The following is a 13789-nucleotide window of genomic DNA, read 5'->3' on the forward strand; positions in this document are numbered from 1 at the left end:
AGTTGATTTAGAGTCTTTTGAATCTATGTTCATTTAGAAAATGTTATTTAATAATATATATATTTTCTTTCAGTGTAAACTGAGATTTGTCGTGACCGAAAACTCTTTTAAATATAAATAAGAGTTATTTTTCCGTAAGTTATTAAATGCCGCGTTTATCGTATTTTTTTTTTTGTTACGGAATTATCCGTATGCCCTTGTATATGAGCGCGCTCGTGATTATAAGGGTCAATGCCATTTGTACATATGTGTGCACGATATGTGCTTATGTATGTGCATATAATAATGCTCTTATATGTTCTTCGTTGTCCTGCTTGTTTTTGTTTGACAAAGAACAAGGGGAACTACGTGAAATTCGCCAATAAGGACTTTGAATTTTTATGTATATAAATGTGTACAAGTGCGCATATATATATTTATTTATTTATTTTATTTTATTTTTTTATTTTTTTCGAAGTACGTGTATATATTGTTTTTCTGTTGATTTAACCGACAGCTTTGTTTGTTATATGTTTGATATATTCGCTGTTTATTGAATTTTATAATTTGTTAGTAATAATTTCGAAATAATAAATTATTTTTCCAAATTGATATTTTCTTTAATAAATAATTTTTCCCAGTGTACGTGGGGTATAATAACACTGGTGGTTTTACGCCTTATGTATGTATAAATGATTGGTAAGAGAGAAATGATGAAATATGTTAAAATCTAATTCGTTATATGCAGGTAAATTTCGTTTGCAGTTATGTGCGAATATGTATGTATGTATAAGTGGTTGGTAAGAGAGAAATTAAGGTAAATTTCGTCTGCAGTTATGCGCGAATAAGTTGGTATATTAATCGACTTGTATATTATATCAAATATTTATGCATATATATGTGTATGTAGGAATGAAGTGAGTATGTATATATGTATGTTTTTACGCTTGTATGCTTCGATTTATTTTCCTTTTGTGTGAATTTTATTATTTGCCTTTGCTCACTTTTGGTGCAATCCTGCTTGTGTTTTAAGAAACAAAAGGGGTATTGCGTGAGAAATTTGCGAGTAAATACTTGAATTTTTTTTTTGTGTGAGTGTGAGTGTTTTTACACGAAGTTGAGCATCTGTAGGCTATTAATACTTTGTCAATTTATGTATATGGAAATCTATATATTTAGAAATTGAGTGTAAAAAACTGTTTAATTTTGCTTAATATCGGTACTTGAATTTAACCGTATATTAAGCCTTGTTTTGGTACTGTTTAAACGGATTAAAATTACTGGTTTTATGTAATATAACCGTATAAGCATACATATATACATGAAAATTTAAGTCCAAAAATGAAATGGATACACTCACTTTGAATTTCCTCAGGGGTATTGGGTATTGGCTAGATAGATATGTAAGTCCGTGTGGGTGTTAATTTGGGATGTGGCGAAGTTGTTCCTAATTTCCTCTTTTCCTGATGCTCCAATTAGTTGAGTTGATTTTGCGTTTTTTGTGGTGATTATTCTGTTTGTATTAGATTTCGCGCCCGTTTTTTTTTCTTTTTTTTTTTTTTGTTTGGGTATATGTATTTATATTATGTTTTGTAGTTTTTCCTTTTCGCACAGAACTTCACCTTACACTCTCTTCATATGTATGTATTTTATGGGTCACTGACCTTCTCTATTAATTTGCACTCCACTTTATTCTTCTCTTCTTGTACTTAACACTGTACTTATCAAGGTATATTTTGTAATTTCACCACACTGTGTATATACGCACAAAAATTTTGTATTTGGCTTCTTTTTATGTTTCCTCAGAATATGCACATTTGTTTCACTGGAGCTTCACTAAACTTTTAGGTTTGTATTGTGTATTTTTTATATTGCACTTCACTTCATGTGTTGTTTTTATTTATTGGTCACTGAGTTAATGTTTTATTTTTAATTTTCATTGGTGCCTGTCTTTTAGGCTCGAAGGACCATGTCTAAAATCTTACACTCGCCTTTTTACAAATACCGAAGAAATAAAATAAGTGGTGTTGTCTTTTGCTTCTTTGCTTTTCGTTTATTTCAATTTACACTTTAACGCATTCCCTTCGAAAGGGTTTCACCAAAGGATATTTGGCTTTAATGGTATAACGTTTTGAATAGATAATTATTTTTAATTATAATTTATTAAATTTATGTATAAAAAATAGAAAAAAGATTGGCCGAGATGCTCGTTTATCGGAAATTACGAAAAAAAACTTGCGTGTTGATGATCGCTGATGATATCAAAAAAGGATTAATAACGAATTATAAGTTATAAGATTACAAATTCGGTTTATTTCACGGTGATAAATATATAAAAATAGGTAAGTATATAAATAGTAATCTTTAAGTTTATAAATTCGGTTTACACTAGGTAAGTATATAAAATTGGAAACGAGTACGTATGAAGAATCAAAGCGTATGCAGCGACCACGGACGGCACGGTGTGTCTTCGACTGAACTCGGCGACAGACTGGTGTGTGAGCGGTCTGGCCTTGACCTAGTAAGGCAAAAAGGGCAATCGGCGCGATCGCTCCTCCTTCTTTTTGTTCCTTTTGGGGTGGTGTTCTTATGTGTGGTGTAGGCGTGGTATACTGATGTGGGGAGTGTGGTGAATGTGCCGTGTCAGTGTTGTGTGGTTGAGTGAAAATGTGGTGTGATGGTGTATTGGTGTGTTGGGTTGAGGGTGCTAAGACTCATTTAGACAGTGGGTTAGATTTGGATAATGTTTTTCCCATGGGCAATTATATGTTGCATGCTCACGTGTGGGAAAACCATCAAATCTATTTGTGTTAGCTCGAGAGAGGTTAACCAAAACTATTGTGCACCAATTAGCGCTAAGTTAAATTAAAATGTTTATAATTCAAAAAAATAAATACTACTATTAAAAATTAAGAATTATCTATCCTAAGATTATAAAATTAAATGTTACATGTTATCAACTAATAATTTTGTAATTAACTTATTTATTAAAACAAATTTTATGAAAATTTGTGCTTATTATCAACTCTACGAAAATTTTCATCAATAATTTTAAAAATTTTGACCTCAAGTTCAAATCTCAATCCCGTGGATTTTTATACGAGATATGTATATACTAAGGTTTCCGTCTTTATTCATAAATAATAATTTCACTGTAGTGAATAGAAATCTAAAAGTGAGGAAATGTTCATTCTGAGAATTCGAATGATTCAAACCGATTTATCATTTAAGTTCAAAATTTTACAGTTTCATATGTACATACATAGGTATGTATGTGTCATGTTAGCGTGTTGGAGAGCCATCTTCTTTATTTGTTTACACGCTACGCAACAAAACAAAGAACGAACTTCGCCAAAAATATTTATATTGATCAGAGACGTTATTCCCTGAATATATTAACATTCCATACAAATAAATGGCCTTAAACAGAGTTCAAAAAGCGTTTTAACTATTTCAAATAAAAATTGGGCGGGGCGAAGTTCGCCGGGTCAGCTAGTCTGAATATATAAAAATCACGTGTCACGTTGTTTGTTTTCGATGGACTCCTAAACTACTGAACCGATTTTAATGAAATTTTTAACACTGTGTGCAGGTTGGTCCAACTTGAAAGATAGGATAGTTTATAACTCTCCTTATAGTCGCATTATTTATTTATTGCAAATTATTTCTTTATTATTAGCAAAGAGCTATCCACCAGTTGGTGGCGCTAAGTGCGCTATGTTACAGTAGATGGCGCTATATTTCTTTCATGGATTTAGGCTGTCATAACAAAAGCTGCCACTTGCTAAAAACATTAAATGAAAATGCGTTGTTTGAAGTTTATATTATACGAATCTATGACTTCCAATATTCTAAATTTAAGAAAAAATCACATACAATCCGTGAAATAAATAAAGTTATGTACATATGTATGGTCAGACAAATAAGCAATGCTGCCACTCTTTTCCAGTAAATCTTCCTCGAATTTGGGAGATTTCAGAGGAATTTAGGAAATCGCAGAGTTGATTTCTGCAAGTATTTCCTAAATGCAAAAAAAAAAAATTTCATTTATTTGCATTTAGGTATAGAATTTTGTATGGCTAATGCCCGGTTTCACAGTCCATACTTAAGTTGTGCCTAAATAAAATCTTAGCTAAGTATTGTTGCAAACTGAGTAGTCGTTTGCGTTTCACAGTCAATGCTTAATTTCTATAAAATTTTATTATGATATATGGCAACGTTATGGGCATTTAGGTATAGAATTTTGTATGGCTAATGCCCGGTTTCACAGTCCATACTTAAGTTGTGTCTAAATAAAATCTTAGCTAAGTATTGTTGCAAACTGAGTAGTCGTTTGCGTTTCACAGTCAATGCTTAATTTCTATAAAATTTTATTATGATATATGGCAACGTTATGGGCAACATATGTTTTACAAATGTCATTCATAAAAATATGTTTGAAATATTTAAATTACTAGCTGACCCGGCGAACTTTGTTCCGCCTTAATGGCAATAAATAAGCAGTTTTTTTTTATTTTATTCGAAAAAATACAAAATAAAATTAAATAACTACATTAATCATTCATTATTATTTCTGTATTTTAGTACATAGGTTGCTCTTCACTTAAGCACCTTGTGATACACGACATTTTTTGTTTTATTATCAGGCGCAAAAACAAACAACGCAGATGGTCTTCCGACCCGTGAACATGCCACGTATAATTGACCATGGGAAAAACATGAATGTTCTAGATTTAAACCACAAACTTTTAAGGATTGGCCTTGTGATTTGTTGATTGTCACGGCAAATGCAAGACGTATCGGAAATTGAAGTCTTTTAAATTCAAACGGCATATCGGTTGGGATCATCGGGATCCTCGGAATGAGAACTTCCTCACCTTTGAATTTTCCTATCATTATCGTAGCGTAAATTACATTGTTCATCAATTTACTAACCACCAAACGCGTACCGTTGCACAGTTTTGGTTGGTTTATGTTTCGAAGCATGATTACTACGGAGCCAACCTTTAGGCGTAAATTGTGCGGTGGTAAGCCAGGTACGTCCAAAGAGTTTAAAAATTCAATTGGATAGTTGGTGGCTTCATCTTCATTTGTGACGCAGTCAATAGATTTGAATGAATGCATTGTTCCAATGATCTTATTTTGAATTATGTAGTTCAGGTCATCTACATCTTTATTCTTAGCCGCTAAAATTGCTCGCTCACTCAACCATTCATTATTTTTGTAGTTAGAAATAATATTTGGAAATACATTGTTGATAAGTTCGTCTTTTGATGAGACAAAATTACAGAAATTATTTGGAAATGATATTAATCCGCTCGATTCATCGACAGGTACTTGACCATTACCGATAGTCAGCAATTGCTCCGAGAAATCTTCAGCAGATGTATCATTAAGCAATGTAACTCTCATATTTGTTGTCAGCTGCAGTTTCTTCACATAGCGCCATAGATTTGACGATTTGAGGCAAGCGTTTATTTCGTCGGCAGCCGTAGATCTTGGAATTACTGGCAGTATTTGGCGGAAATCGCCAGACAGTAAAATCATTGCTCCTCCAAAACATCTCGAGTCATTGCGTAAATCTTTTAATGTTCGGTTAAGTGCTTCTAATGCACGTTTATGCGCCATTGTGCATTCGTCCCAGATGATGATTTTCGATGTCGCTAAAACTTTGGCCATTGCTGAGTGTTTTGCAATATTACACATTGGTTCTTCAATAGTTTGAAGATTTAACGGTAATTTGAATGCTGAATGAGCCGTACGGCATCCTTCTAACAATGTGGCTGCTATTCCAGAAGAAGCAACTGCAACCGCTATGTTGGATCTCGCCCGAACAGTTGCTAAAACTAATGACATAAGGAATGTCTTGCCAGTTCCACCAGGGGCATCTAGGAAATATAAACCACCATTTTCATCAGCGATTACCTTCATTAAAGTATCATAAACTTCCTTTTGTTGGTAATTCAACAGGGGTACATTCCTTTGAACTACTAAATCTAATTCCTGGTGATCATATTCACGTTTCCGTTCCAATTCTCGATTAAATGCGTCATTCATTTCACGATTTGGCGCTGGCATTCCTAACCTGATTAATAAATTACCGCACATGAGGTAGCACATATCTTCGATCAAGAGTAAAGCACGATTATGTATCTCCTCATTCATCTCAATATCGTGATTTCTGGAACTGACACGACTTTGATGTAAAATATCTTCTGACATACTATCCTTGTATTTGTGCCACAGGTTACATGGGTTTGATGGAAAACATGTCGAAATTATGATAGCGAATAATGTGCGTATCTGACTTGGAGATGCAGAGATAATGGCTTCAGCGATTGTCGTATCCCAATGGGTATCGTTTTCTAATAAGTTCAATTCTTCACATGCAGCACGATATGTTGGGAATATTACACCATTAACAGTTCGTAGTGTCTCAAATGAAGTTGGCCCACGCACATTTACCAGCAACAACCGCAAATAGAAACATTCATCATTCTTTGGATGAACTGTATACATACGACCAAGAGCATCAGTAGAACGCACATCTGGATACCCAGAAACCGCATCACCTTGCTTCCGTCTTTGAAAATTCTTGGATGAAGCATTCCAAGTATAATAACGTTTCATCTCCGAGTAAAGCAAAGTTCGTGCAAACTGATCGCTTTGGCAGATTGCAAAAAAACTGGTCAATGTAGTTGCTGGAGGTGTTTCAGCACGTTGCGTAGCATTCGAAGCCGTGAAATATACTCGTTGACCATTCTCTAGATGCACCGGCAAATTTATAACAGTAGAATGACGTTCGTGAATGGGAAATGCGAACATACGCCAAATCGCTTCATTACAGTTCACATAACGACCAACTTGATAGCGTGAAATTTCATCGTTGGTATTCGAGGATTGCAATCCAAAAACCGCCATATCACTGCCTTTCGTAACATATTTGCAAATATATTTTATGGACTTAACTGAATTGCAGTATTCAACGTTGCAATGTGTCTTGAACGTTTTAGAAATAAGTGGCGAATATGGAACAATCCAACTGTTGTCGACAACGAAATCCATTCTTTTCACTTTCGTTGTGACAGTTCGACCGTTGTCATCTGGTGATCGACGCCGATACAGCGGATACCCATCGTTGTCAGTGACAGTCTCCGCCGTTAATTTCCGTGGATATCGTTTAGAGCACTTTCCATCGACCATGCAAGGTGATTGGGGGTTGATGGCACCACACGGTCCATGAATCATATTAGTAGTAACAACATCATGTAGGTCTGGATCGACTTCATGAACAGGAATCTCGGCACATATGATATCATCTATTTGGTCAGGCTGAATTCTTTCCACTAACCAAATAAGAATGTGTGCGTGCGGCGGCCTCGCTTTTGCCATTCGATTGAATACATCCAGCATCGAGTATCTCCAAAGACGCGTTGTTTAACAATAAAGTTCATCAGGGACCGAATTTTTTGCCTGAATATACGTGCTGTGATGCCGTGTCTATCATTTGATGTTTGTCCGGGAAGCAGCAATTGAGTAATTTCTATCAATTTTGGATTACAGGTAAAAGTAATAAAGATATCTGGCCGGCCGTAATGACGAACATATGTCATTGCATCTTGTGCATATTCATGCATTTGACGTGGGCTACCAATGTACGTCGCCGGCAGAATAGTTAATCGACCAATATTAGGTGCATTTCCTTCAGTACTAACTGCATCACGTAAATGGATGTACTCCTCAGAACGCAGTTTGGCTTGGTTCAACCTAATAAATGTTAAACGTTCCGTTTCTATTTTTACATACATGTCAACGCAATACTGCTGAAACAATCGACGAAACCGCACAACTCTAGTTGTCAGCATTTTGACGAATCATCAAACGATATGCATAATAATTCATTGAGCTAACTTTCTTTGTAGTTTCTTCACCTGAAATTAAAAATTTGATAATTAACCATTTCAAAGGCAAATAATACAGACATTAACCATTATTAAGATACTGATACTTTACCATTCAATGGATTTATCATTTTAATATTAAAATAATATCCATCTTCTCCTTGCCAAAACATCAGTGGGTATTGCAATGCGTCATATGATCGATGAGTTTCCGATATTTGTTGCAGTTGCCCAGTATCGCGACGTGTAAGCACAATATCGCGTTTTTCCAATTGTTCACCAACAATCAAGATGGCAACTTCGTCTACTGTTGGAGCATTAAATGTGCGTTCGTGTGTTCCAGATGGTCGTTTATCTGCTTTGATGACAACTTTATAGTCATAATTTGGCATGCGCTCTAAAGCACTCTTAAACAACCTGACCAACGCATGATGTTCATGAAGCAGACACTGCAAGTCTTGAAGAATTGCTCGCTTCATTCCTGCATTGATCCCTAGGCGTCGATCAAGTTGTTCTTCCATGTTGCCCATGAAATATATTTGTAAAAATTTATTCTGTGTATCTTCGTCCTGTCCTTGTATCTACAAAATAAAAACCAGACAGTATTAACTGGGTTATAAACACTTTTTCTGTAGGAGAGTAGTATAATACATACCAATAGATAAAGTAAGTTATTCTTTAACTACATTCTATGTAAGTACAAAAATAAATACCTTAAATGTCGGATTAAAACCTCCTTCTTCGATAATGTCTGCCCCAAATGACGTCATTTGGAAACAACTATTGTATTTTCGAGTATTTGCAAGAAAGTGGCGTGATTCTTGTGTTTCACCGCAAAGCAATGAATACAATGGCTCATGTGGCGGAGCCAACACTGGCAATTTCACTTTACCATTAACGCAGCATAATCCAGGCGTTTCTCCGGAAAACTTTAATGCACCACAATACTCGCAAACAACGTCCATTTGCCCAATGCAAACGCTAGGATGCAAGCTGTAATCATTGCTGCAATCGTATCGAAACGCAGCTCGATTCAAATCAGCTAAATATCTTGTTCTGCGTCGCAAATTATCTATTTGTTGACTTCTGTTGTTCGCTCGACGATTCTGCATTGCCAACCGAGCTGTTTCACGGGCTGCTTCACTTTGCTCTCGTGATTGAGAAGCACGAAGTCTAGCCATACTATTGCGGCGCTGTTCACGTGCAATTTCTTGTTCTTCTTCAGTCCTTTCATTTGCAGTATTTTGTATTCTTCTTGCATTACGGCTTTGTCGGGAAAGATTCGATCGTCTTGGTCGCGGCATTATTAATTAAACTTCACTTCACTTCAATCCACTTGTTAATTATTTATTTAATAGAAATAGTTTTAATATTGATTTCTTACAAATATCAAATTGTCATCCATACGTCATTACATAGCTGTCATTTTACGTCAATTACATAGCTGTCATTTGCGTTTTGTTATTCCAAGTCTGATTCTTTTTTGTTATACCACGTTTTATAGTGACTGACGTTTCATGTCAAGTCACAGAGGAACGCTGTCGAACGGGATAAAAAGTATCCTATGTCCGTCTCCTGGCTCTAAGCTACCTCTTTACCAAATTTCAGCCAAATCTGTTCTGCCGTTCTTGAGTTATAAGTGGTGTAACTAACACGACTTTCTTTTATATATATAGATAACAGACAATACATAAATTTGCGAGGAAAATTATTTCAAAAATTGATGAAAACAACAAAAGAACCCCAAATTTCAACACTAGCGAGTCGGAGCACCTATGGGAACTGAAGGAAAAGTATAAGCTGTTATTGAGTGCAAACGAACGGACACTTGCCCTACTCTACGAAAGATTTCGCTGAAAATTCAAAGCAAATTCAAAACAAAAATCAGCTGTTATTTAAGCATTGCTTAAGCCTCCCATTTTCAGTGCTTAAGCATAACCTAAGTATGAACTGTAAAACACTATTTTCCTGTTTTATCTTAAGCACAACATAAGTATGGAGTTCATTTGGAGTTAAATTTAGAGCTATATGCGCTATTGCAGTAGATGGCGCTACATGAGAATACATTTATTGACACTTATTTGTGATACTATCGGCTGACGTTGTAAGGTAATTGAATAAGTGCGCTGTATTAGACTAGATGGCGCTATAGAAGCAGATGCTGTTATATTAAAAGTCCAAACGTTTATTTTAGCTAAAATTTATTAAACGTAAAACGTGTGTTTAAAATTTACCATTTATTAAACGTAAAACGTGTGTTTAAAATTTATCAGACTCGGCCACACTTTGCTTTCTTTTTATTATTTAAAACTCTTTAAACGAATTAAATAAAAGTAAGTATTATTAGCTTGCTTTTCATTTTATTTAGTAAATCTTATTTTGAAAAAAAAAATCGAACCTCAATAATGCACAGACTACAGTTTCCTATTCGTTTAGCTTTTGCCATGTCCATTAATAAGTCTCAAGGCCAAACAATTTCCATTTGTGGGTTAGATTTGGATAATCCATGTTTTTCCCATGGGCAATTATATGTTGCATGCTCACGTGTGGGAAAACCATCAAATCTATTTGTGTTAGCTCGAGACAGGTTAACCAAAAATATTGTGCACCAATTAGTGCTAAGTTAAATTAAAATGTTTATAATTCAAAAAAATAAATACTACTATTAAAAATTAAGAATTATCTATCCTAAGATTATAAAATTAAATGTTACATGTTATCAACTAACAATTTTGTAATTAACTTATTTGTTAAAAACTTGAATATAAAATCAAAAATGAACTATATTATGAAAATTTGTGCTTATTATCAACTCTACGAAAATTTTCATCAATAATTTTAAAAATTTTGACCTCAAGTTCATACCTCAATCCCGTGGATTTTTATACCACATATGTATATACTAAGGTTTCCGTCTTTATTCATAAATAATAATTTCACTGTAGTGAATAGTTTAATTCAACACAGCAAATCTAAAAGTGAGGAAATGTTCATTCTGAGAATTCGAATGATTCAAACCAATTTATCATTTAAGTTCAAAATTTTACAGTTTCATATGTACATACATAGGTATGTATGTGTCATGTTAGCGTGTTGGAGAGCCATCTTCTTTATTTGTTTACACGCTACACAACAAAACAAAGAACGAACTTCGCCAAAAATATTTAAATTGATCAGAGACGTTATTCCTGAATATATTAACGTTCCATACAAATAAATGGCCTTGAACAGAGTTCAAAAAGCGGCTTAACTATTTCAAATAAAAATTGAGCGGGGCGAAGTTCGCCGGGTCAGCTAGTATTATATATATATACATTAAAAAAAAAATACATATATCTTAATATATAAAAATCACGTGTCACGTTGTTTGTTTTCAATGGACTCCTAAACTACTGAACCGATTTTAATGAAATTTTTAACACCGTGTGCAGTTTGGTCCAACTTGAAAGATAGGATAGTTTATAACTCTCCTTATAGTCGCATTATTTATTTATTGCAAATTATTTGTTTATTATTAGCAAAGAGCTATCCACCAGTTGGTGGCGCTAAGTGCGCTATGGTACAGTAGATGGCGCTATATTTCTTTCTAAATTTTCATGGATTTAGGCTGTCATAACAAAAGCTGCCACTTGCTAAAACATTAAATGAAGATACGTTGTTTGAAGCTTATATTATTTGTGGTAAAGTTATACGAATCTATGACTTCCAATATTCTAAATTTAAGAAAAAATCACATACAATCCGTGAAATAAATAAAGTTATGTACATATATATGGTCAGACAAATAAGCAATGCTGCCACTCTTTTCCAGTAAATCTTCCTCGAATTTGGGAGATTTCAGAGGAATTTAGGAAATCGCAGAGTTGATTTCTGCATGTATTTCCTAAATGCAAAAAAAAAAATTTCATTTATTTGCATTTAGGTATAGAATTTTGTATGGCTAATGCCCGGTTTCACAGTCCATACTTAAGTTGTGCCTAAATAAAATCTTAGCTAAGTATTGTTGCAAACTGAGTAGTCGTTTGCGTTTCACAGTCAATGCTTAATTTCTATAAAATTTTATTATGATATATGGCAACGTTATGGGCAACATATGTTTTACAAATGTCATTCATTAAAATATGTTTGAAATATTTGAATTATAACCGACAATACATAAATTTGCGAGGAAAATTATATCAAAAATTGATGAAAACAACAAAAGAACCCCAAATTTCATCACTAGCGAGTCGGAGCACCTATGAGAACTGAATGAAAAGTATAAGCTGTTATTGAGTGCAAACGAACGGACACTTGCCCTACGCTACGAAAGATGTCGCTGAAAATTCAAAGCAAATTCAAAACAAAAATCAGCTGTTATTTAAGCATTGCTTAAGCCTCCCATTTTCATTTAAGCATAACCTAAGTATTACGTGTAAAATACTATTTTCCTGTTTTATCTTAAGCACAACATAAGTATGGAGTTCATTTGGAGTTAAATTTAGAGCTATATGTGCTATTGCAGTAGATGGCGCTATATGAGAATACATTTGTTGACACTTATTTGTGATACTAACGGTTGACGTTGTAAGGTAATTGAATAAGTGCGCTGTATTAGACTAGATGGCGCTATAGAAGCAGATGCTGTTATATTAAAAGTCCAAACGTTTATTTTAGCTAAAATTTATTAAACGTAAAACGTGTGTTTAAAATTTACCATTTATTAAACGTAAAACGTGTGTTTAAAATTTATCAGACTCGGCCACACTTTGCTTTCTTTTTATTATTTAAAACTCTTTAAACGAATTAAATAAAAGTAAGTATTATTAGCTTGCTTTTCATTTTATTTAGTAAATCTTATTTTGAAAAAAAAAAATCGAACCTCAATAATGCACAGACTACAGTTTCCTATTCGTTTAGCTTTTGCCATGTCCATTAATAAGTCTCAAGGCCAAACAATTTCCATTTGTGGGTTAGATTTGGATAATCCATGTTTTTCCCATGGGCAATGGGGTCATATGTAGAAGTTCACGCAAGTGATGAAAGTTTCTGATTGCCATTCACTTGGGAGTGGCCAGGAACGATTCTTTTGCATATGACTCAAGCAGCTCACGACTTCCGGTTTTAGACCAAGTATCCCCTGGGTAGCTAACAGACATGCGTTTGGAGGCGAGCTAAAGTGAGAAGGCGAAGCCCGCTTGTGCGGTTGTGCGTAGGGCTGGAGACATACCACATAAAAAAAATCTCCCCAATGAAAACAAACACCGAGATCTCAAACTCATTGCATACCGCTGCAGCCGAAACAATTGGTCTCCGGCAACGCCAAAAAACCAGTTGGTACGATGAGAATTGTCGTTCCGCAGTGGAGAGAAAACAGACTGCCTACCTCGCAACGTTGCGATCGACCACAACACGTTCGGGGTGGGATAGATATCGAGAACTGAAGAGGGAAGCGAGACGCATTTGCAGACGTAAAAAGAAAGAGGCCGAAATGCGTGAGTATGAAAAGCTTGAAAAGTTGGCCGACATGGGTAATGCTCGAAAATTTTATGAAAAGATGAGGCGATTAACAGAAGGTTTCAAGACCGGAGCATTATCATGTAGGGACCGAGAAGGTAATCTGGTAACGGATGTCCAGGGCACACTGGGATTATGGAGGGAACACTTCTCCGACCTGCTCAATGGCAGTGAAAGTACAACACCAGGAGATGGCGAACCCGATTCCCCAATCGATGACGATGGAATAGATGTTCTATTACCCGACCATGAAGAAATTCGAATAGCAATTACCCGCTTGAAGAACAACAAAGCGGCGGGGGCCGATGGATTACCGGCCGAGCTATTCAAATACGGCGGCGAAGAACTGATAAGGTGCATGCATCAGCTTCTTTGTAGAATATGGTCGGAAGAAAGCATGCCTGACGATTGGA

General features: G+C 35.0%; 1 protein-coding gene across 1 annotated transcript; it reads right to left on the minus strand.

Annotated features, from left to right (window-relative positions):
- Window positions 1-4429: 4429 nt before the first annotated feature.
- On the minus strand, window positions 4430-7392 carry LOC128923457 (uncharacterized). Its single transcript, XM_054235728.1, has one exon. The coding sequence runs from the start codon at window positions 7390-7392 to the stop codon at window positions 4579-4581; it is 2814 nt and encodes a 937-aa protein (XP_054091703.1). The 3' UTR covers window positions 4430-4578.
- Between the last annotated feature and the right edge of the window lie 6397 nt (window positions 7393-13789).

Source organism: Zeugodacus cucurbitae, chromosome Y (genome assembly GCF_028554725.1).
Source record: "Zeugodacus cucurbitae isolate PBARC_wt_2022May chromosome Y, idZeuCucr1.2, whole genome shotgun sequence".
In the NCBI taxonomy this organism is placed as follows: Eukaryota; Metazoa; Arthropoda; class Insecta; order Diptera; family Tephritidae; genus Zeugodacus; species Zeugodacus cucurbitae.

Excerpts from the sequence above, each read along its gene's own strand:
- LOC128923457 (XM_054235728.1), bottom strand. The coding sequence starts at position 7,392 with ATGCTGGATGTATTCAATCGAATGGCAAAAGCGAGGCCGCCGCACGCA.